Consider the following 25,546-nt stretch of genomic DNA (forward strand, 5'->3'; position numbering starts at 1 on the left):
AGAGCATTTTGTCTTTGATAAACATTTTCTGTGCTTGGTAGAAAATTTTCCATGCAGCCATTCAAGAATGGATCATAGAAATTCATATATATATATATATATACACACACACACACACACACATATAAATAGACTTTATTTTATTTTATTGTTACCAAAGGTTAAAAGATACAAACAAGAAATAAAATTAATATTATTTTCTTTTGGGATGATTTATGTCTTAATTCCCACCTGCCCTATAATTAGAAATTTTGAACTCTGTAAATAATTTCAAGATAAAATTATTGCCCAAGTAAACCTCAGAAATTACATCATTAACCTAAGGACCTTTCCAAGCCTAGACATGTGCCTGGGCACACACAGACACAAATAAAGAGGGAAGTTTAAAATAATTTGAAAATGATTTATTGTCGGCTACCTCTGTAGTTGGAGATTCAAGCATTATTATTTTACTTTAGTGCAACAAGGGAGGACAGTAAGTTGCTATGGGCTAAAGGTAAGTTATGATCTATTGCAAAGGAGGAAGGAAATGTACTGAGGAAAGGAGGAGGAGTTGGGAGTAAGCCACGTGTTTTCTGAAGTGTTGCTTCAGGTAATGGCTTGAAAAAAGTCTTTGCTTTGACCCTTGTTGGAAAAGGTCAGAGTAAAATATGAGACAGACTACCTTCTTGAGTCTTTGATCGTTAAGGAGGAGCGTACTGGCATGGGGAAGGTCGGATGGATGCCCTGGAGCCTCATACAAACCAAGAAATCTAGAGTCTCAAGTTCCCCCATATTCCTCTTTGCTTTGCAAATCCATCTTGGATACACACAGTTCAGAATTTGAAGGGATCATTTAAATCATCAAGGCTTAGGACAACCAATCCAAGGTAATCGTGAATCAGGGCTCTCCTAACCCTATTTGTAAGTTGCACTGAAGTCTTCAGATTAGAGACTTGTTATGAACTTTTATATTCAGAGTCTAATACCCATTTGTTTTTATTTGTAATAAGAAAGAGGTGGTTAAATTTCATTTTCAAAACAGCATGATGCAGGGAATGAAAAGACTAAAGTATGTTTTAGATCTCTTATTTGAAGATCCAAGCTAGATGTTTCATAGTTATCTCATTTAGTTCTCCTAACACCTTATGTGGAAAGATCTTGCTACTTCTGCTTTGCAGCTGAGGAAACTGGGGCCCATCCTTGAGTATATTACCCTTGGTTAGAACATGGCAAAACTATGATTCGATTGTAAGTTTAGGCTGACTCCAATTCCTCTGTTTTTCACCCCATGTCATGTTCAATCCTGCATGATTTTTATTACAACATGTGACAGAAGAGAAACCTAATATCCAAAAGCATCAGTGCTCATCAAGCCTGACGTTTGCCTTCCTGGACTCTTGTTTTACAGAATTCTTGGGCTGAATACTAGCAAATTCCTATTAACTATCAAAATGTCTAAATAAGTTTTCCTTGTTTGACTTTAGGTTCGCTACCAGAAGTAACTGTCACCCATCTTCGAGCAGCTGCCTATGCCAGTGACAAAGTGTTGGCTCTGGAAGATGCTGTGGACTGGCACTCTGGGGATGAAGTTGTTATCATCAGTGGAATAGGTGTCAAAGGTGCAAAACCCATTGAAGAGATGGTCATTGTGGACACTGTGCACACTACAGACCTCTATCTGAGATCACCCTTGAGGTACTGAATATCAGCTTGGCTCTGTTTAGATATAAGAAGATGAAGTCTTAACTGTGTTGGTGTCTGGACACTTAGTTGTCTTTCAGTGATGTATTTTTTACATTAAATAATGCTAGATGTTTTGATAAGAAAATTATAAAGTATGAAATGTTTGAAAGATTTAGATTTATTAAATACGTTTCTCTTGGAAGACTCTAGAGCTTTTGCGTTATGGTGCAATCATCTGCAGAATTCCTAATTTTCACGTACTTGTGCCCACAGTTCACTCTTCTGTATCTGAGCTTCTAAGGAAATAGACTCCCAAAGAGACGCTAATCTAGTGGCTTACAATTCCTAATAAAATTTGGAGTAGTATCTTCAGATGTGTCTTTTTCTTTTTTTTCCCCCCTCTTCAGATATTCTCACAACTTCACAGAGAGTTGGGTGGCTGGAGGACGCCATATTTTAAAGGTCACAGTGGCGCTGCTCAGCAGGAGTGTTACCATACGAGGAAGTCTCACTACTGAGAGGATGAAGCACCTTGCTTCATGCCAGGAGGCCAGTGGTTCAGAAGGTAGTGAAGTATTTTGTTGAAAAGTCAATGAGTGAGAAAGAATGTTCTTATTGTCAAATGATATGTAGTATTGTTGACTTCTTTCAAAATGTAATAAACCCTTAGTCTTTGCATATTCATAATATTCTTTCATTCAGAATGGTCTTGATAAATTGTCATTTCTTCTCCTGCCTTCCACAACCTAGTGAAAGAGGTAGAGAATAGTTTCCACTTGTGAAATTATTTCTCTGGGGCAAAAATATTCTGGAAAAAAAACCAAACATTTTTGCCAGAAATCTTAACTCTGATTCCAGACCCCTTCTGAAATTCTCAGGAAAACAGTTTAATGCCAGAGTCACAGAGACAGGCAGCACATTGTTACTGATTAGACTAATAGGGCTCTTCTGTTTCCCCTCACCCCCACTTTTGGAGTTTGTTTTTTGAGTGAACTACCACATACTTTAAGTAAGTGGTTGAAAAGTCAATTTATCTTCTAGAAGAATAACAGGCACTGAATCACACTGATGTGCCTATTAAACATCTATTTCAGGGATGGTTAGTTTAGTAGGTTATGTTTTGGTTTCCCAGGCTGTAGATTATGAGGCTTTCACATGTTGTGAAGATCTCATTTGTCAACTTTGGTTTAGGATGGTGTGGGTGTCAAGGATGACTCCCAGGCATGAGCTCTGGATGGATGATGAGGCTATTTAGTGAGATGGGAACAGGAACAGGTTTCGGAGTGGAAGGCTGCAGATCATGACTTTAATTTTGTACATGTCAAGACAGATGCCAGGCCAGGATCTGAGTAGAGGTGCCCTGGTAGTGTCTGGAGCCTGAAAGAAGTGTCATGGTTGGAATTAAGATTTGTGTCATGTCTACATATAGATGCATGTGCGTGTAATATTGAAATGTGGTTGGGTGAGAGGGACCTTGAGTCCACCCTTCACCACCCCAGTCACCTAGCTCTCAAACATGTCATTCTGAAAAAGGTTTGGATACAGTGGATTAGAATCCAGTGACTGCCAGCTTTAACAAGTCTTCTGAAATGGAATCTGCATTCTGTTCAAACCATTTTGGTAGTTCTCATACAGGTATTCTCAGACCATATTGTCCAAAACATTACCTTTGATTATGCTGCTAGAGAGATGATACTTTTAGGTTTGGGCCATTTTAGGTCTGTTGGCTCCTAATGGAAAAACCCCCAATTTCACAACTCTTAAATGTTATTACAAAATTCTTAAAATAAAACAAATTCATAGACATTCATTAAAAAAAGTAACATATCACTCGCCTTTCTTTGTGTGGGGCTTAGGTGAGGAAACAAGGTAGCCAAATAAATAATATGAGGCCTAGTCACTCAAAAAATTATGGATCACTGGCATAATAATCAAAATTGTGGTAAAGCATACAAATATGAAACACCTCTTCACTTACCTCTTATATGTTTATTCCTGGGTGTTAGCAAATTATTCACTGTGGAATGGTACATCATTTTTTATTTGTAGCATTTTGGTTTATTAATATGAATAATGAAGAAATATTTCAGAAGTTGATTTTGTACCCATTCTGAGGTTAGTTCATGCCACCAAATGCCACGTGTCAACAGAAGGTATCCTGGATCCTGAGGCCACAATACCCTGTTGCAGTGGTACCCTGAGTGCATTATGGTGTTACAATTTGTTATCCTCACTAGGGAAGGGGCTGGGAAGGAGGTATTGAGGGTGCAGGTGGGGAGGATGTCACTCAGTTACTTCTCTGGAGACCTGTGCCATTTCTGCAGTGGTATTATTGCTAAGTCCCCAAACTGCAAAGCAACAAAATAAAGGGGAAACCCCATTGGACAGCATAAGACTAAAAAGAGCTGTGATTACATTCAGCGCTCACATTTCTTCCCTACAATTATCAACCACGAGAAGGTCATTTTATTGCATGCTCCCTCCAGGGGATCTTTTGGATTGAAATAAGCATCTATTTAGGTTGGGTTTGTGGGTTATAGTCAACCTCTTTGTGACAGTAATTAAGGTGATTGATTTGGGGGCTTCTGGAAATAATAGAGTGAAGGCAACATCATGTCCTAGTTATTGGATGTTTTAATTAATAATCCAAAGAGGAAAATCAAAGTAAAAGGGAAATAAGATTATTAAATGAAACAAACAATAATCGTTTGTCCTTTGCACCAACGGTACCTTTCCTACTGGATGATTTGTCTGGAAGCATGTTGCACATGCTTCAGGTCCCCCTGACTTCATTCTATGTTTCAGGTAATTTACAAGACTGTTTATATTCCAAGAGTGAGAAGATGCTGGGATCCAGGGATCTGGGGGCCAGAGTCATTGTTCAGTCTTTCCCAGAGGAGCCCAGTCGGGTCCAGTTGAAGGGAGTGCAGTTCCGGGACTTGGGGCAAGCCTTCCATCGGCAACTGAGCTCACTGACTCTGGTGGGAGCTCTGAGAGGTAAGCGGGTCCAGGTCTGTGACTTCTTCTTCTTCTTTTTTTTTTTTTTTCCTCTCTTCTTCCGTGTTCAAGGCTCTACATTCAGGGTACATGGGAGGTTCAAAGATGGATAATTATACTCTAGACCTGTGGTTCTCTAATTTTAGTATGCCTAACAAAAATTATTTTTGGAGTTTACTAAAATTTAGAGTTAGAGACTCTGTCCTGAAAAATTCTGGTGTAAGCTAGGCCTAGCAATCTGAATTTTTAACAAGCAAACCTTGTGATTCTAGAAAAAGTAGTCTGTGGAGTACACTTTGAGAAACATCACTATAGGTACAATAGACAAGGAGCTAACCACATCTTGAATCCTACCTCTGTCATTTACTAGCTTTGTGATTGCAGGCAAACTGATATTAAATAGTACACATAATCACTTTTATGAGAGCCCAGGCGCAGCAGAATGCATTTCCATGTGAAACGGTCCTAACTCAGAGGAATCTTCTGCTTGGAAAAGTGGGAGTGAATGGGCTGAGGACCAGGTAGTTTCCCTGGGCCCATTAAGCAGGCAGATGGGTGCAGATCTTGGCCAGATCTAAAGACATAAGAAGGGAACAGGAAGCATCAAATGCAGATAAGAACAACTAGGTGAAAAACAGAAACAGAATCAGAAAGGAAGAATATGACCAGATGTAGATAAAGGTACTGAAACCAAAGTTGGAGAGACATAGGAGTATCCAAGGCAATATCAGAAGCTAACATGCAGAAGATCCAGAGATGCTAAGTATTCAAGATAGCAACTCTCATTCTGAGTTACCCTCCCCAGCACCTCTAACACTGACACATTCAAGCTTTGCTTTTCTTGAAAAGGGATGGTGCTCTGAGGGTAATGTCTGACAAAGATTATCAGGGCATACTTGGTGGTTCATGTGGGCCTTGAGAGATGCTAAGATTTCAACAGGCAATGACAAAGTAATCATTGAGCTCAAGTAAGCATTGAGGGCAGAATCCTGATACCTGCAGCATTTTTTTTCTTTATTCACCTGAAATCATATGCAAACCAAGGACCTCTATTTATCCTAATTTGCCAAATCTTTTCTATATTATTTATTTTTGATATTTAGGGAGATGGTTTCTAACATGGCTCCTTCCCTAGCGCCCTGGGATGATCAGTATCTTTGTGCACTACTCTCTGGTTCTTTGATCTCCTGGTGCTTATAATGCTTCAGAAAGTTTGATGGGGCACCAGCTCCGGTATAAGTCAGGGTTGCAGTCACATATGAAGTATCAAAATCTTCCTTGCTCAAAAATCAATCTGCCTCTTCCAACCTACTTCAGAATAGCTACACTTTTATCTATTTGAAAAAAATTTAATGTTTATTTATTTTTGAGGCGCAGAGAGACAGCATGAGTGGGGAGGTGCAGAGAGATAGAGACACAGAATCTGAAGCTGAGCTGTTAGCACAGAGCCTGACATGGGGCTTGAACTCAGGAGCCATGAGATCATAACCTGAGCTGAAGTCGGATGCTTAACCAACTGAGTCACCGAGGGGCCCCTTAAATTTGGTTTTATTTGAAAAGTGTTCAGTGCCTTAAAAGTTTGAAAGTCACTGAATTAATACATTATCCCCTATGGGTCTCTGTTGAAGTGCAGTTGACTTTCCTGGGAGGGGTTATCATATTAACCCAGAGGTTAGAAACTTCCGGCATGCTTGCCAAAGAATCTTTTATTGTTTCATGCCCTGAAGGCCCTTGTACCCTGTGTGGCCAGTTGCTCCCAGCCACTAGAGTTAGAGGGTGTTGGAATCCTTGCTACTTTTACAGGTTTACCAGTCCCTAAATTCCACGTATAATAGCTCTAAAAACACATTAGTACTTACTGGTTGTTCAGATTGGCTGGCCTATATTGAATGAATGGTACAATAGCGATCCAGACTCAGGAAAAGTCTGCAGCAGGCAGTTGCCTACAGAGGTGGATGGGTTAACTTATTGGTGAGTGATGTGAGCGTACCTGACACGAGAGGAGCCAAGATGGAGGGGAATGTGAAAGCTCAGTGTCTATGGTGACATAGTTGAGAATTTTCTGGATAGCTCCAATTTATTTATTTTTATTTACTCCTTTAAATGTTTATTTACTTTTGAGAGAGAGAGTGAGATCGCGTGCATGCACAAGCAGGGGGCTGGGGCAGAGAAAGAGGGAGACATAGAATCCAAAGCAAGCTCCAGGCTCTGGGCTATCAGCATATAGCCCTACTTAGGGCTCAAGCTCATGAACCTTGAGATCATGACCCGAGCTGAGTCAGATGCTTAACTGACTGAGCCACCCAGGCGCCCCTGGAGAGCTCCAATTTAAAAGTCAAATTATCTTGTAAACCAAAGTAATTTTTCAGTACTTCAAACACTTGATATTTGTACAGTATCTCCCACTACGTGGAAATAATACAAAACTCCTTTATCAGGGTTTATCCTTTAATTAGCCATTATTGTTTTAATGTAAGTTTTCTATACTGGAATGAAGTTACACAAATACAGAATTAGTTTCATTCATCTGTAGGTCTTCAGCACAAGGCTCAATTCCTGAAATATGTTGATAGTCATTAACTGTTTGTTCATTGACTGATTCAGTTGACATAACTTGATTGAGCAGGGGGGTACATGAAATATACCCATGGAGCTGATGTAATGATTTTAATAAATGTCTATTTGTTTTAGCATAGTAGAGGTATTTCCCTTTTGCTTTCATAAAGCTACCACATTCCAATGTGAGAATCATGATCCTCAGGTTAACCTCTGACTTTGCTTCCATTTTGGAATAAGAATCTCTGCCTGTCTTGGGCCAAGGATATTATTGCCTGGCAAGGTAAAAAAATTATGTCACAGCTTGAAGAAATAATGAGTGTATCTCCTCAGGGAAGATGTGATTTTCAAAGATCAGGTTTGGTCCTTTAGGAATATTCTTCACATTGTCCTTGGCTTCTCTCTAGTCACTGTCTGCCTTATTGTGATGAGGATTGATACCAACGATGGTGGCCAATTGGAAATCTTGACAGCTATGTGTTCTTTGGTAGTTTGGCCATACTGTATCTTTCTCAGATGGTTTTCTCTCTAGCATCTGACTCTTGGATTCCACCTTCCTTATTTCTGGTATCTTTGAGGCTCATTGGCCTGTTTACTTGATTTGGTTTCTCCTTCCAACTCCTCATTTCCTGAGTTTCATTATTGTGTGGGAAAATGTTCTTGGTTATATAATAGTTTGATTTGAAAATGATCTTCAGAATCTGAGGAGCCATCAGGATTTATTTCAAATGTTTGCCTTACTCTTTCTTGTTCAGATTCCTATATCCAGGGCTGCACAGTGTGGAGCTCTTTCAGTAGAGGCCTCAGCATGTCAAGGACCTTTGGCCTGAAGGTGGACAGTAATACATTCTACAATATTTTAGGCCATGCCCTGCTTGTGGGTAAGTGATGAGCTTGTTCAATTTTGGCATTCCTGAGTAGGATAAATTCTTTTTCAAAAGGAATTTTCCCAAAATTTGAATTCCTAATCTATAAAACAGCCTCTGATCAGTACAAATAGGCCATAGTTTAAAATTCTGAATTTCAGGGGAGCCTGGGTGGCTCTGTAGGCTTAGTGTCTGACTTTGACTTAGGTCATGGTCTTGCCATTCCCGAGTTTAAGCCTTGCATTGGGCTCTGGGCTGACAACTCAGATTGTGCTCACAAGCAGAGTCTGGGATTCAGATTCTGTGTCTCCCTGTCTCTGTGTCCCTCCCTCCTACTTGCACTCTCTCTGTCTGAAATAATAAAAAAATTAAATTTAAAATTCTGAATTTCAATTTACCCATCTGTAATTAGCTTCCTAAACTTTACCAATAAGAAACTGATCTTTTAAAGGTGACCTTTCGATTCAGGTTTAATAAATATGAAATGAGAGGTTTTCAAATTTACTGTCCGCAATTTCCACAGTAATTCAAAGTCATGTAAATAAATCTCTGTAGTCTCATGGTATGTTAAACCTTGATGTTGGACATGGAGTTAAAAATCCTGAATTCTGTTCTCAGCTGCTCCTTAGGCTTGCTAAAGAAGCTCATATTTCAGAAACCTCTGCTTCATCACTTGTATGCATTTTTTCTCCTAAAGTTTATTCCCCTTGCAGAACCCAGAAGTATTCTTAGAAAACTCAAATTGCATCATATCACTCATCCTTAAAAATCTTTAAGAATTTCTTATTGCTCTTAGATTACAGTCCTAAATCCTTAACCTGGCTTAGAAGATTCCCTCCGTGGAGTGCCTGGGTAGCTTAGTTGGTTAAGTGTTGCACTTTGGCTCTGGTCATGATCTCCCTGCTCATAAGTCTGAGCCCTGTGTTGGGCTCTGTGCTGACAGCTCAGAGCCTGGAGCCTGCTTCAGATTCTGTGTCTCTCTCTCTGCTCATGTTCTGTCTCTGCCTGTCTCTCAAAAATGAGTGAACATTAAAAAAAATTAAAAAAGAAGACTCTCTCCATGATTTCACCTATATTAATATTTGTAAACTTGTCCTGCTCTTTTTCTATTCCTTTGTATTCTAGCTACCCTATTTTACTTTAATTACTTTTTTTTGTCTCAGGGCTTTTACACAAGATTTTCCCTCTGCTCATACTGCTCATTGTCCTCCTATAAAGTTTTCTCTCCCACACTCCTAAGTCAAGTCCCTCTGTTTAAGCTCTTTTAGTCCCAATCATTATTTATTGATTTAAAATTATTATCTACCATTTTTCTAATCATATGATTAATGTCTATTTGTATCACCAGCTTTCATGTGAACATTGTTTCCTTAGCATTTAGCACATTGACTAGTGCATTGTAGGTCTATTTGTTGAAAGAAATGAATTAATTAATAAACAAAGGGTCTTTGAATATATTGGAATACAAAAGCAAATCAGAGGTTTCAATGAAAGTGAGCCTCTAACTGGATTTGTTAAATAGTATTTTATATTTAAATTAATTCTGTGATACCATCAGTGGGGACATGTATGTGTTTCATTTAAGAATGATCTGTCAAGAAAAAAGCTATAATGTCCTAATCCTGAGAGGGAAACTGTTGAGTGAGAAAATATGGATCATATAAATTTGCTTTAAAACAAACTCTAGCTCTAAAAGACAAAGAGCTAAGGATAATAGTGGCAATCACGTGCAGGAAAATCTTTTGATTGGGAAAGGACGGCTACAGGGCAGTTAAAATAACAGGTGTAGGATTGACTTTGTCTATTCTTACTTTTGTCTGTGTGAGGGGAAACGTTTGCTGAAACTTGGAGCAGAAGTGCAGGAAGGTACCCTAACGATATTAATTTAGCAGAAAACAGTTACGTGGAATAGACATTAACTAGGCAAGAAGAAAACCTGCAGGAGGAATGTAATTTAGCCCTTAATGTTTATTGTGAATTAGAGGCTCTGGACATCTATTATACTGCAGGTGATGAAATTAGAATGTTTATTAGTGTATTATAAAGTACTCTATTTCATGCAAAATGAGTTTGTAAACTCAGATTCATGAAAACGGGGAGCCAAATACCTAAATACCTAGTGAGGAGAAGGGTCTGTGGGGCTCCTCTTTACTGATGTCGCATACATGGCTAATCGTTCTCTATAGCATGGCCCATGCTCTTTCATTCTCTTCTATTCCAAACTTCATTGGTTTAGGCATGAGGGTCCCAGGTACCGTCCAGCCTGTTGTTCCAGAACATTTCACATCTTCCAGGGGAAGAGTGTAGCCTGCAGAATAGTTGGTAGCCAATTTGAACAGCTAGGGGAGGGGCTGGAGCTGACACATGGACATGTGGCATTTGATCGTGGAGACACTTAAACTCTTCCTAAGAGGTGAAACATTACATCTGTTTCTTCTGTATTTTTTTTAGATGAACTTCTGATTCACTACAATACTCTAGAACTAAAAAGCCTGTATAATCTGTTTCTCTTTGTATGGTTCATAGATTAAAAACATAAAAACAAATTTAAAATAAGGCGCACCCGGAATGAGAACTAGCGTTGCCATATCCCTCGGTTTTCTGGGGGGCATGAAATGTGCTGAATGAAGTAACATGACCTTTTGTTCTCAGGTACAGACATGGACAGAAGATATACCTCTTGGGAGGCTACTTCTGAAAGAAAAATTGGTAAATATGTAAAGTGCTTTTAAATCCATTACATCATGCTTAAATTGTCATGTATTTGATAGACGGGCCTGATGGCAAAATGTTAGGTACCTTAATTTGTGAAACATACTGAATATGTTATATATATATATATATATATATATATATATATATATATATATATATGCATATATATGCATATATATTCATGCATATACATGCATGTATATGCATGTATATGCATGTATATTTATGTATGCATTATGTAAACCATAACATGCATTAGTAGAAGCAAGACCATCGAGTTATGTAAATTTTAATTATGTTTGTGACTCCCCTGGGTTTGATTTGTCTTTTCCTAAATTAGCCTGGCCAGTACAGGGAAATATAATAAGAAACAATGTGATCATCAGTGTTTCCGGCACCGAAGGACTCTCCAGTCCTGAAATGTTGACGCCATCTGGTATCTATATTCGCAATCCCACCAACGTTGTCGAGGTAAGATCTGTAGTTCTCCCAGGAAGCTCAGAGCTGAGAGGCCATAAAATTAACTCAGAAAGTTATTTGGAGTGGTGGCAGTGGTAGAATGGTAGAAAGTGTTTACTTGGTGCACACTAGTATCAAGAAACAACTTAATGATTTTTATGGTAAACGAGTGCTTCAGGATAAACGTAATCATTTCTCTCAGAATTCCTGTGAACACTCTTTGAGCAATATCTATAGGTAGCAAAACAAAGTAGATATTGGTTACTTTCTGGTCCTTTCGATTAACGCAAACTACAATATCTTCCTGAGTTGTCTGCTGTGGTTGCTGATTTTTGTCTCAATTCCAATAATAATTACTCATTAAATCTTCATTATCTTCCTGTATTAATGTGTTCATATTGTTGCTCTTTTGGAATGTTTATTTGTTTTGAGAAAGAGAGTGAGGGAGGGAGCATGAGCAGGGGAGGGGCAGAGAAAGAGAATCCAAAGCAGGCTACACGCTGTCAGCACAGAGCCTGATGTGGGGCTCAATCCCATGAACAGTGAGATTATGACCTGAGCCAAAATCAAAAGTCAGATGCTTAACTGACTGAGCCACCCAGGTGCCCCATATATTGTTACCCTTTAAGAATATTCAGAACCGAGGGTCAGCAAAGTCATGAGGTATATGAGATCACATCAGATTCCAAGACAAATAAAGCACACACTGATGACCTTTTTTATCCTATTATTTAGTACAACTTAATGTTACTTTTTCTTGGCAAATTTCTCCCTAAACTCTGAGAAATTAATTTTTTAGAGTACAGTTTAACCATAGATCCACGAATGAAGAATTACATCAGAGTAGGAGGGAAGGCCATTTAGTTTTGCCTTTATTAATTTTTTTAAAGTTTATTTTTTTTATTTTGAGGGAGTGAGCAGGGGAGAGGCAGAGAGACAGAGGGAGACAGGATCCCAAGCAGGCTTCTTGCTGTAAGTGCAGAGCCAGACACAGGGCTCGAACTCAAACTGAGAGATCATGACCTGAGCCAAATCGAGAGTTGGCTGTTTAACCGAGTGAGCTACCAGGCGCCCCTCATTTCCCCTTTTAATGATTCTATCCTGTGGATCATGTCCCGAAGGGTTAAGGGCCTCTCAGTCTTCTAGGACACTCATCTGACCATCTATTGAGTCATGACAATTGTGCCAGATTTCTGAGGAACCCAGAGAATGCACTTCTGTCTCTGTCTCTCTGATCATCTGTTCTTAATTACTTTTAGCTGAATACCCCCTAATAAAAGTCATGGTTATCTCCTCAACCTTCTTCCAGACTCTTAATTACATTTATTCCAAGCACAGCACTTACACACCACTTTAGGTGCCTAATAGGGACAGCTAATATGCCAGTAAGGAAAGGAGGCAGAACTGCTTTGATTGAAGGAAACCAAACTTTAGACCCAGAACAACAAGAGCAGCATTTAACTTGTTGGCGATCATGGGGGTTGTTGTGCAGTTACGCTGGCAGCTTTGGGGCCCAAAGAGCTGTGTTTTTGTACACTTCTCAGACCGCATAACTTGACTGCATTGAAATACCCAGAGGAAAGTTGTCCCATTCATCTTGCTGCATGAGGCTGGAGTGTATCTAAGTCCTGCATCGAATGCCAGGGGTGCTGTCCATCTGCCTTTGCTCCACTGAGTGGCACAGTGTACCACGGGCAAGTGTCCTGGCCACTTGTCTGCTGGAATAATTGTGTTGGTTCTGTGTGCAGAGGACCAGAGGGCCATCTAAAAAGCTGATATGTCACCTGAGCTTTTGCAGACCTGTGAACGGTACCAAGTCAGCAATGAAAAAATGGAGTCCAAACCAAGCTGTTTGTTTCCCATTACATGCTATTTCTGTTCATTTACTTACCTCCTCTTATATCTACTGTACAAAAGTGAAAACGAATGCAACGTATATGTTTGGAGGATGAGGTTTTAGTTTAAGCTGGTAGCACAGGCTCATTAAACTATTCCTTAGTGTATTCCTGACATTTTCATCTTTGATGACCTTAAAAGTCTGTAGTTCTCTTTTCATTAGCTTATCAGCTTTTAGACCCTAGCACAGTGTCTGAAATAAACTAGTTGTTCAGTAAAAATTAATTGGATATAATGAATGAATGTAAGTGTAACTCCATACTTAAAGCATGGAGGGAGGAAAGAGAAAAGTAAAGAATAGATTCCAAGATACCACAATCATTTTGATGACTGAAAAATAGGATGTTTAATCTGGGGCAGCATTTAAATACTGTGGGACTTAGCTCTCAGTGTTAAATTTTGCACAGTACCCTGAAGTTTTTTAGCTGTGTGCTGTCTCTTTTGTATTCTGTTGTCTAGAATATATCACCTCTAAAGACATAGGTGATAACTGGGTGCATGTGGCAAAACCTAAAAATTATGAACTCCTCTTGACCCTTTGGGCCAATGAAAGCTATTTCACTCACTGAGCAAGCTTTAAATTTGTGTTTATTAAGTGTATCCTATATGGATGGTGCACAGACAATTTTGAAAATATTTTAGAAACAGACCTTAATTCCAAAGGGATGGTAAGGAAGCTACAATAATGATGTGTGTGTGTGTGTGTGTGTGTGTGTGTGTGTAAGTGTGTAATACGTGGAATAGGTAGAGATGTTGTAGAAAAACCTGCTGCCTCGTAGTGTTGTTCTGGTATTCAGGACAGAGACATTCCTGTACTCTGAGGAACTGTTACATAGGTGGTGGCTTCTGTGTCTTATTATGTGAGTAGTTTAGAGCCAGACTACCCCTAAAGGGAGCATAGTCAAGTTTTGTGTGTGCTTAGTTTTTGTTTCCTTTTCTCCTGCTTTGTTTTTAAGTGTTCTTGTGGTTTGGAAAAAATATACATTTTTTAAACGTTTATTTATTTATTTTGGGAGAGAGAGAAAGAGAGAGAGCATGCACGTGCAAGTGGGGGAGGGGCAGAGAGAGGAGAGAGAGAGAATCCCAAACAGGCTCTGCACTGACAGCCTGATGCAGGGTCCGAGCTCATGAGGATTGAGGTCATGACCTGAGCCAAAATCAAAAGTCAGATGCTTAACCTGCTGAGTTACCCAGGTGCCCCTGGTAAAATACTTTTTTAAAAGTCATTGTATTTGTGTGATTTATTTGGATTTTTCATTTTTGTTTCCTTAAGCTTTTAATTCTGAAATAGTTTTAGACTTAGAAGAAGTTGCAAAAACATAACCAAGAGTTTCTCTGGACCCTTCCCCAGCTTTCCCCAGTGATACCATAACCATAACCATTGCCATATCCCTCAGTATGGTATCCCTCAGATACCATACCATAACTGTCACGATATCAACCATCAACATAGCAATATCAAAACCAGGAAGTTGACATTGGGGCAAACTATTAACTGTATTGAAGCCCTTATTTGGACTTGAAGAAAGTGACTTAATCCTAGTGGCTGGACAACCAATGGTGATAGCCTAAACCCTTCCTCTCATATATAGGAGACTGACCTCAAAGTCTCTGGCCTGGTGGGCAGTCAGGGAAGAAACAGTTGGTTCTTAAATGTCTGCAGTGATTTATGGTTACACATGATTCCAGTTTCCCCTGACCCAGAACCTAGGACCAAATGCTCTGCCATAGTGCACAGAATTCACCTTGGCTTCCAGTCAGCCAACCCAACAGCTCACTTGTCTTCAACCTTACATAGGACGAGGGGATTTCAAGTGTGATATTTCTTTTTAGCTTTAATACCAACAAGTGGCCTGCCTGCTTCCCTGCCCAGGCTGCAGCTGAGCCAAGCCCGGGACAGTTTCTCTGTGAAGCAAAACCTGAGCTTTGTGTCTTCTTGCTAGTGATAGGATATTCAAGCATGCTATTCCTGTTTGAGTATCTGAGGCACTTGTGGTATGTATTCCTCTGAATACTCCTTATGTAGGTCTTTGCCATGCTTTTCAAAACAGATTGGTGGTGGTTCTTCCATGCTTCACCTGTGGCATTTAGAGCATTCCATTTTCAGGATATCTTCCCTTGACCGTCTAGCATCTGAGTCTGTGACTCCATTTATGGGGATTTCATTATCTGTCCAGAGGCTCCATCACTTTATCTTTTCAGTAGACATAACCTATGTCAACCTCAGGCTGAAAGTCTTTGCTCTCAAATATCCAGGGACTGTTCACCTTCAGAGCGCTAGAGTATCCCATGTTTATGTAGGCACTGGAAATTTCCCATGACCAGACTCCTGTTTAGGATAGTCCGTGGAAAAACCCTGGAGACAAGCCCTTTGGAAACATCCATTTAATTTGAGGGGAATTTGTTCTGGTTTGTGAATCAATTTTGTAAGGAATTCTGTGTTTAAAGGCCAATTTCAGTTCTCTAGCTCTCCCCACTCAATAGCTAATGTATATTTAAGAGCTGCCTGAAGGGTTAACTCACTTTTTTTTCCTAGTGATTATAGATGCACACCTCAAGGAGCTGGCTTACTTGGGCAGTTAATTTCTCTCTGGAATTTCTCTTGCTTGAATGTCCATAATACATTGACTTCCGCAAAGAATTGATTTCCACACAAAATTCCCTGCTTGCCTTAAACCCTTCCCCACAAGCCGCCGGCTGCCTGCATAAATATGTGGTTTTTCCTCATGAATCATTTGTAGCATACCCAATTGGAATGGAGAGTAAAAAGGGCTGGGAAGTAATGTGATCTGACTGTTCAAGTGCTTCTTTTATGAGAAAAGTGAGCCTTACCAGCTAACAGAAGACCAAAGTTACAATATTCTGCCCAACTAAAAATGCACTTGGAAAGCATTTATATTTATGTATGTGTTCACCCAGATGTTCCATAAATGCTAATGACAGTAGGGCAGGTGATTCTACAAATCTATTCATTCGCTCAAAATACGTACTCTCTGAGCACCTGTCTGGCAAAGGTGATGAATATGGATGTAATTCTTGGAATATATTCTTGAAATATTTGAATCTTTTCCCTCCTGGGAGAGTCTTGGTAATGAATGAGCATTTCATTGGTAATTATATAGAGGTGTACGTCCAAGTGAGATGTACCTTTCTCATTGTTTATATACTTGCAGAAAAAGTGGGGGTTTAAGAAGCTCCCATTCTCTAATTCTTAGTGCTTATATACTCATGGGCTTTCCCATGGCTCGTACGTGTGCTAGAGACATAGCCCGCAATGCGGGCTGTGTGGAAGGTGGAACTTCACATGTACTTCCCTGAGGAAGGTTCTGTTCATGTAATCGTCACAGTCAGTAACCATGTTACTTCCTTGTGTTTCTGTGAGGGCTGAAGAGATATATTGGGTGCTTGTATTTGCCAACCCAGCCACAGTTGTTCTTTCTGAAGTTGAGAATCATGAGCACTTATCCTGTTTGCTAGCAAGAGGAAAGAATTGAGATAGCTGGATTTGATGCTAGTAAGTGTTCTTTTTGGAAATGTCTAATGCCAGATTTGCATGTTTAAAAAGATATAAATGTTGGTCTTTCCACCAAAATTTGGAGATGTGCTACTGGAGAGTGGGTTATTTCAACAACACCTAGTGCTAATCTAGATCAGGTTTCTCAGTCATGGTAGTATTAGTATTTTGGGTGCTATAATTCTTTTTTTTTGTAAAGTTTATATATTTATGTATGTATGTATGCATGTATTTATTTTGAGATAGTGGGTGAGCAGGGGAGGGACAGAGAGATAGAGAATCCCAAGAAGGCTCCATGTTGTCATTGCAGAGCCTGATACGGGGCTTGATCCTATGAAATCAACAGTCAGATGCTTAACTGACTGAGCCACCCAGGAACCCCTCAGGTGCTATAATTCTTTGTCATGAAAGGCTGTGCTCTGTACAGCAGCATTCCTGGACTATGCCACCCCAAGATGATTGGCGTCTTAGGGAAGGCCCAGGTTTCCTTAAGTCATGTTACCATCTTAAATAGTAATTCAACTTCATATTCCATCATGTCCAAAAGTCACTTGTGCCAAGTTCCATGTGGTAGATGAGACATGTGATTAGAATTGTAAATGGCCTCAGGAAATTGGAGAAATGCTCAGAATCCTAAATAATGAAGTACAGGAGGAAAGAGGCCACTAGTCCACAAAGAAAGAAAACAGTGTGTATGTAACTGAGTTAAAAATGAGGAACGGCTGGCTAATTAAAAATACCCAGGATGAAAGAGCCTTCAGGCACACAGTGAATAACAAGCTGAAGTTAAGGAAACAGCATTGTGGTTGTGCCAGCATGTGCTGGCTCCTCGATCAGGTCCTTGCTGATGCCTACTGGTCAGGCTTCCAGTGTCAGTGGAACTTTCAGAGGACTCTGGTCCTCACTTATGCTTCCCAGGAGGCAGAAGTCCTCCAGGGATTAGGGCACTGGGGCATTGGTTCCTCTTCTCACATGAGGCAGAAGTTGAGGATTGCTGGTTTTAAAACAACTTGTTTGAGTTTTCCTGCATGTTGACTTTACTTGGTTGTGTGTGTGTGTGTGTGTGTGTGTGTGTGTGTGTGTGTGTGTGTGTGTGTATGTATCTAGCTTCCTAGTGGAACATGTAGCACACCTAGAGAGGACAAGGCTCTTGAAAGTCCCCTTCTGTAGAGAGTACTGCTTTTAATGACTGCCAGTTGGCTACTCAGGTTCAGAGAGCTACCTTTAATAATACCTAAACTTCTTTCATTTAGGAAATGAAGTCAATAAAGTATTAGTCTAGAATGACTGAAACTATGGGCTGAAATGAGTTTATTCAACCTAAGGATAGAGAATAGCTACAAGTAAAAGAGTGTCCTTGGAGTCTCTACTGTTGGTCCTCCTGTGCCCACAATGGAGTAAAACTCCTTAAGCTGTATGAAAGGCTGTGACAGAGAGCTCTGCCCCTGAGCAGGCCAGAACTTCCTCCTTCAGTTTTAACACTTTTTTGTGTCCTGTCCTAACATCATTATTCATCATGACATGCGCTAGTGTTCCATAGACATTGCTGACAATCTCAATCCTTTCTTTCTTTTGTTTTTTTGATAATGTATTATCAAGTTAGCTACCATACAGTGTATACAGTATGGAAGATATTTACAAATGACATATCAGATAAAGGGTTAGTGTCAAAAATCTATGAAGAACTTACCAAATTCAACACCCAAAAATAAACAATCCAGTGAAGAAATGGGCAGAAGACATGAATAGACATGTTTCCAAAGAAGACATCCAGATGGCTAACAGACACATGAAAGCATGCTCAACATCACTTATCATCAGGAAGACACAAAACCACACTGAGATATTACTTCACACCTGTCAGAGTAGCTAAAATTAACGACTCAGGCAACAACAGATGTTGGTGAGGATATGGAGAAAGGGGAGCCCTCTTGCATTATTGGGAATGTAAACTTGTGCAGCCACTCTGGAAAACAGTGTGGAGGTTCCTCAAAAAATTAAAATTGAATCACCCTGTGGCCCAGCAATAGCACTACTAGGAATTTATGCAAAGGATACAGGAGTGCTGATTTATAGGGCCATATGTACACCAATGTTTATGGCAGTGCTATCAATAATTGCCAAATGATGGAAAGAGCCCAAGTGTCCATCGATGGATGTAATGGATAAAGAAGATGTGATAAACACACACACACACACACACACACACACACACACACACACACACACGGAGGAATACTATTCAGCAATGAAAAAGAATGAAATCTTGCCATTTGCCACAAAGTGGTTGGAATTGGAGGGTGTTATGCTAAGTGAAATAAGTCAGTCAGAAAAAGACGGATATCATGTGTTTTCACTCATGTGGAATTTGAGAAACTTAACAGAAGATCAGAGGGGAAGGGAAGGAAGAATAAGTTAAAAACAGAGAGGGAGGCAAACCAGAAGAGACAGAGTACAAACTGAGGGTTGATGAGGGTGGGTGGTGGGGGGGGGGTTGGGAAAATGAGTTATGGACACTGGGTTTTCAATTAGCAATAATCACACCTCGGATAAACCTCATTGGGTACAATACTGCCACTGTGCAAAGCTTGAGTTATGGGTATTGAGGAGGGCACTTGTTGGGATGAGCACTGGGTGTTGTATATAAGTGATGAATCACGGGAATATACTCCCCAAATCTCAATTTTTTCTTCTGTTGTTCAAAACAACTATGTCAGTAGACAGTCCTCATTAACTTTATGTCGATGTCTTGATAATGCTCAATCCCATAATGCTGGAGTTTAAGACCTCTCATCTTGCTTAAACATACTCTTCAAAATGTCTTTTCCTGTTGACTACTGGGAATTAGCTCACATCCTCACCCATGTGACTCTCTGTGCCCTCTGAGCTGAGCATGCTGTTTTTCCATTTGCTAGGAATGGTAGGGATTTTATACTGTCTGGAATTTTGGTGTGAACAGAACAACTCTTAGTTAAATCTGAACTGAAAAATGATGTTCAATTTTTAGGAAATCTATATTTATGTAGCAATATCAAACAATACTCCAGTCTTATCCAACAGATTTTACCTGGTATCTGAAGGGTTAAGTTACTCTTTTCTCATGATCACAGATGCATCTTTCAAGGAGCTGATTTACTTGGACACTTAATTAATTTTTCTCTAGAATGTCTCCCACTAGAATGTCCATGATACATTGACTTCTGCAAAGAATGTTGCTCAGTATATTTTATCCACTATTGGGAAGGCCTATGGACTTCCTTTTGGTTCTGCCCTTGACCTGGTGACATGACTTTGCATTGCACCCTACTGTTTACATTTCTTCACTTGTGCCCCATTGTTTGGCATCCTGATTCTGGGTCTTGCCTTTATTTCTCTCCTTTAGCCTACAATCTCTGACACTTCCAGGTTTGGACATGAATTGAGTTGGCTCTGAATTATTAGCTCTGTGACTTTGAGGAAGTCACTCAACATCTACAAGATTCAATTTCTTTGTGAAATTGTAATAATTTTTTTAGGGTAAAAGTGTAGCATTTTATTTAATTTATCAATTCATTATTTTAATATAATTTATTATCAGATTGCCTTACATACAACACCCAGTACTCATCCCAACAAGTTCCTTCCTCCATGCCTAGCACCCATTTTCCCCTCTTCTCTACCACCCCCATTAACCCTCAGTTTGTTTTCTGTATTGAAGAATCTCTTAAGGTTTGCCTCCCTCTCTCTGTTTGTAACATTTTTTCCTACCTTCCCTTTCCCCATGGTCTTCTGTTAAATTTCTCAAGATCCACATATGAGTGAAAATATATGATATCTGTCTTTCTCTGACTGACTAATTTCGTTTAGTGTAATACCCTCCAGTTCCACCCACGTTGCTGTAAATGGCATAATTTCATTCTTTCTCACTGTCAAGTAATATTCCATTTTATATATAAATATTCTTTATCCATTCATCAGTGAATGGACATTTAGACTCTTTCCATAATTTGGGTATTGTTGAAAGCACTGGTATAAACATTGGGGTACATGTGCCCCGATGCATTAGCACTCCTGTATCCCTTGGGTTAATTCCTAGTAGTGCTATTGCTGGGTCATAGTGTAGTTCTATTTTCAGTTTTTTGAGGAACATCCACACTGTTTTTCAGAGTAGCTTCACCAGTTTGCATTCCCACCAAGAGTGCAAGAGGGTTTCCGTTTCTCCACATCCTCGCTAGCATCTATAGTTTCTTGATTTGTTCATTTTAGCCACTGTGACTGGTGTGAGGTGGTATCTCAGTTTGGCTTTGATTTGTATGTGAAACTGTAATAATAATACATAATTCAGAATTGTGAAAGTAAAGGAGACTCTAAAATCTGGTACCTGGACAATAGCATCTTCTTTAGAAATCTTTACTATGAGTATTATTATCACACTTGGTTCTAAGTTAGGAAAAAGGTAATTATTTCTAAGGAAAAGAAAAATTGAAAATAAATATAACTTGTACTGAGTTAGATCATCTTTTTGTGGGGATCTGGTAACAGATTCCCAACCTAATTGTCTAGGTCTCTATCCTCCTTCAGTTTTCTACCATGGCTTCCATGGGCAGTGGGCTGCTAAGGCAGCTCATGGGAAAGTCACCAGGAAGTTCATTCTTTCCAGTGTCTTTCCTGTCTTTGAACATCTCCTGGAGCCCTTGATGACTAAACAGTACAGTGTTAGTATCTCATTCACCTCCAGAGAAGTAGTTGTCAAAATGGGCTCAAAAGATCAACGATATTGGAACCACCTATGGTGCTCAAAAGTACAGAATACTGTCCTCCAACCCTTCACCATAACTTTCAGCACCTGCTAGGTCTGAATATCTAGAGGTGGGGCCTAAAAATCTGTATATTATATGCCCCAGGTTAGGGTTTCTAGACAAAACACAGCATACGTGGATAAATTTAAATCTTTGAAATATAACTAATACATTTTTAGTAAAGTATATCCTATACAATGTTTGAGATTTACTCATATTAAAAAATAGTGTTTTCAATCTGAAATTTAAATCTCACTGGGCTTCAGTGTTTTTGTTTGCTAAATGTTGTTACAACTCTATGTTACATGCACAGTAAAGTTTAAAAAACTGTTTTAACGAGACATTCACAGGACAGTCCCACCAAGCCCTATATATAGGTAATTGTGGCACTGACGTATTGTTTTATAGAAAGACATTTAATGCCTTGTTGGGTGCCACAGCATCACAATCCCTTTTGCTTTACATTCTCTCTTCTATGACCTCATGCTGTCCTAGTCCCGTAGCACATTCTCCCAGGAAATGAGTTGCTCATGGAAGGGACACTCCAGCTTTCTCACTGTCTTACCAGCTAGGCCATGTCATGCGCCCAAGTGATCAGGGATAAAGTGTGTGGAAATCTCTGTAGCTTCCTTTGTCCCTGTAGACCTGAGGCTGGCTGAGGAGCCTGTTTCTAGAGTTCTGTTCTGTAGGTAGACATGAGCATCTTGGCCTCAGACCAGCCTCTCCGGCTGAGAGAGAAAATGTGCACAGAATTGCATAGCAAGTAGTCCAGCAGCTTGGTCTATTGGCCCTTCTTCCCTTCTGCTGAAACAAAGAATAGCCAACATACTATTTACTTTACTGCCTGACATTAGAGGTTGCAAATTCAGATATCCATAGGAGCTGGGCTAGAATCATATATAAGTGAAGCAGAAAGGGTGTGGCCTATGAAAAAATAGCCATAATCCAAGAAGGTGGGCACTTCTTAGCTTCAGCTGGTCCCTGGCTATCCCATAGGAATTTGGGCTCAGTATTATTAAAAAACTGAAAGTCTGAATTTTTATATCAAGTCTCCCGATTTTAAGACGTTGGAAATAAAGGCTCCCGGGTGGCTTAGTCAGTTGAGCCTCTGATTCTTGATTTCCGCTCAGGTCATGATCCCAAGGGGTTGTGGGATCGAGCCCTGTGTGAGGCTCGGAGCTGAGCATGGGACCTGCTGAAGACACACACACTTTCTCTCTCTCTCTCTCTCTCTCTCTCTCTCTCTCTCTCTCTCTCTTTCTGTCCCTCTCTCTTCCTCTGCTCCTCTCCCTTGCTTGCACGTGTATTTACTCTGTCTCTAAAAAATTATAATAAAATAAACAAAATGTTGGAAATAAAGTAACCATTTTTGTGAACATTAGGTAGGCCAACCAAAAGACCTTTGTGTACAATAATAAACTCTTCAGGGAGTTAGTTTTCTACTCCCTCTTAAATTATATTACACAGTGATGATTAAATTGTAGGTACATTATCGAGTTTGGAAAGATAATCCATTGTGTTCAATTTGATCAGAATTATAGCCCAAAACTCATATGGTCTAATGGAGAATTTAAGTTTTATATGAACATATAAAATACATCAAATTATTTAGATAGGAAATCGTATAAAGAAATATTAAGGTTGGGGCACCTGGGTGGCTCAGTTGGTTGAGCGTCTGACTTTGGTTTAGGTCATGATCTCACAGCTTATGAGTCTGAGCCCCACGTCGTGCTCTGTGCTGACAGCTCGGAGCCTGGAGTCTGCTTCAGATTCTGTGTCCTTCTCTCGCTGTGCCCCTCCCTTGCTCATGCTCTGTCTCTCAAGAATAAATAATAATAATAAAAAAATTAAAGAAATATTAAGGTGATTAATCTGATGAATATAAAGTACACTGAGGAGATTCAAGATGTGTTTGAGCTCAGACACCATGTCTCAGAACTAAGGCATAGTTAGTACAACCACTGGCCTTCATCCCATAGCCAAATCTTTGATTTGTTCAAAGGATTGGAGAGGATGCTTTGTGTAGACTTGGCTTTAAGGTACGCCTTTGCCCCTATATACTGTTGCGTACACCAAAGAGGAGGGCTTGGATTGATGACAAAGTAAGATTCCCTGTATGGAAGATTACAAGAACATTTTAACATGAGATATCACATATTAAGGTTGACAAATTACAGTCGAGCTGAGCTGTGTGGGGGAAGAAAAATGAGAGTATTTCTGATCCCTGAGGTGAGGCAGGGTTGGGGCAAAGATGGCAGTGTGTGAAGAGTAAATGGAAGTATGAATATACCTCAACAGAAAGTAAATAAAAAAGCAGAATATTCACATAGAAGAGTCTTTCTCTCTGGCAACTTCATTGTATCTGGAATAACTATTATTTAACTATCCTTAATTTCTGTAGGGAAACAGGGTGTATGTTGCTGGTTTGGGCTACTTTTTTCATCTTGTGACCAGCCAGGCATCACAATCTCCACTTCTCTCCTTCAGTCAGAATATTGCACATTCTTGTACAAGGTAACCTTGGGGAAATTCATCTGTAATTTTGATGTAAGGGTAATAATTGAACATTTTTTTGTACAATGCTCTCAGAGAGGGTGTAATCTGGGGCATGCATGTAAGATTTGATGGACGTGCCTTTGTATGCATTTGGGATCATAAAAGTTTGGTATTGAAGGGAAGGAAAGTGACAGGGAAGTCACTTGAGAGGGCAGCAGGAAAGAGTGCATCTTTTGTGTCCAGAGGAGAATTTAGTAGAGAAGTTAAAGTTCTGAGTGATTAGTAGCAACCAGGAAGCAGGAGTGACTGGTCTCAGGAGCCCAGTGGGGTGAGGAGCCTTTGGGAAGAGGCTCTTTGCCTGTGACATGTACCCATTAATAGGGAAGGGGACTTGTTCAATATCTTTGGTACATGGAAGTAAGGTCTTCTGCTAAGAGCAAGATCTGGGAAGTATGTTGGAAACATGGGAAAAATTCAGACTTCAAAGTCAGGCCCTACTTCAAATTTTGACTTTACTCCTAGAAAACTGGCTTGGTTGTTGTTGTTTATTTAAGAGTCAGGTCCCTCATTTATAACATTTCAGATCTACACTGAAAGTTTGATGTGATCTTTAGAGATGACTCATATAATGTACATAAGAGAACACCTGGAATACAGTAGGAACTCAAAAATTGATAGCTATAAATAATTACAATGATAATAGTGTAGGAATACTGCTATGATGGATAGTGATAGATGAGTCGAATAAGGATTAAGAACAATTGCTGTGTTATGTTGAAGGGCCAGCTGAAGATAGGATTAGCACATATGTCATGAATTTATCATGAAGATTATGACGTTTTACCAAGGAGCTGTCAGAAGCCCTGTAGTGTGAGCAAAGAAGGTACCCAGAATACTGTGAAAGTAGGACCTTTCAAGGAGAAGAACAAAAGTTTGAGGGAGAACAGTGCTGGTGTTCACTTTCTAGAATGTTCTGATGGGCAAGGCATAGTTATCCACACCCCTAGGAAGGGTGAACCTAGAGAGAGACTGGGAGAACAGACTGGGATGGTGGCAGTCTTCATCTGCTGAGATTCAAGAGCAGGTAATAGAGGGTAACAGAGAGGAAAGACTGAGGGATGGGCAATGCTGGACTGGACAAGGGATCAAGGACGTTATCTCTACTGTCCTTACTCATTACCTTCATTTTATATTTTCCAATGTGAAAAAGTGGGACATTTGAAACATGGAAAGTGGCTGATTTTCACTCTTTGTTTTGCTTTCGAGGTGTGGCCTCTTTGTATACCCTCAATTTCAGCCACCTTGGGATAATGGCAAGGGCCTCACCGTGTTCCAAAACTTCACGGTTTGGGGAAGTGCAGGTGGTGCCCAGGTAAGCTGTGTTAGTTTTTTATTAAATTGTCATTTTTTTTCTCATGGTGATTTATTATGCATCTCTATTTAAATGGGGATAGTATGGGAGCCACTGCAATATTATCATAGTTGTATGGGACAAACAGCATCATAGATGTGTGGAAAAGTTGTTGAATGAACGAATTCCTACTCAGGAAACCAGGGTCAAGTCATTTCCTCTAAAGTGACGTTTCAGCAGCTCTACTAGAGAA

General features: G+C 39.8%; 1 protein-coding gene and 1 pseudogene across 11 annotated transcripts in view; one reads left to right on the forward strand and one right to left on the reverse strand.

Moving 5' to 3' along the window:
- PKHD1 (PKHD1 ciliary IPT domain containing fibrocystin/polyductin) overlaps positions 1-25,546 on the forward strand; it is a 482,749-nt gene that overhangs the window by 193,061 nt on the left and 264,142 nt on the right. For all 11 annotated transcript variants that reach the window (XR_008298567.1, XM_053222692.1, XM_053222697.1 and 8 more), the window contains 8 exons: positions 1,467-1,677; positions 2,073-2,230; positions 4,471-4,662; positions 7,974-8,099; positions 10,737-10,793; positions 11,140-11,270; positions 23,848-23,960; positions 25,209-25,314. Coding sequence is in view for 10 of the 11 variants with exons in the window: in XM_053222692.1 (XP_053078667.1) it covers positions 1,467-1,677; positions 2,073-2,230; positions 4,471-4,662; positions 7,974-8,099; positions 10,737-10,793; positions 11,140-11,270; positions 23,848-23,960; positions 25,209-25,314 (1,094 nt within the window). In the remaining variant the exon portion in view is untranslated. The remainder of the gene's footprint in view (positions 1-1,466; positions 1,678-2,072; positions 2,231-4,470; positions 4,663-7,973; positions 8,100-10,736; positions 10,794-11,139; positions 11,271-23,847; positions 23,961-25,208; positions 25,315-25,546) is intronic.
- LOC113599020 (uncharacterized) lies at positions 19,186-19,257 on the reverse strand (annotated as a pseudogene).

Source organism: Acinonyx jubatus, chromosome B2, assembly GCF_027475565.1.
Source record: "Acinonyx jubatus isolate Ajub_Pintada_27869175 chromosome B2, VMU_Ajub_asm_v1.0, whole genome shotgun sequence".
Taxonomy (NCBI): Eukaryota; Metazoa; Chordata; class Mammalia; order Carnivora; family Felidae; genus Acinonyx; species Acinonyx jubatus.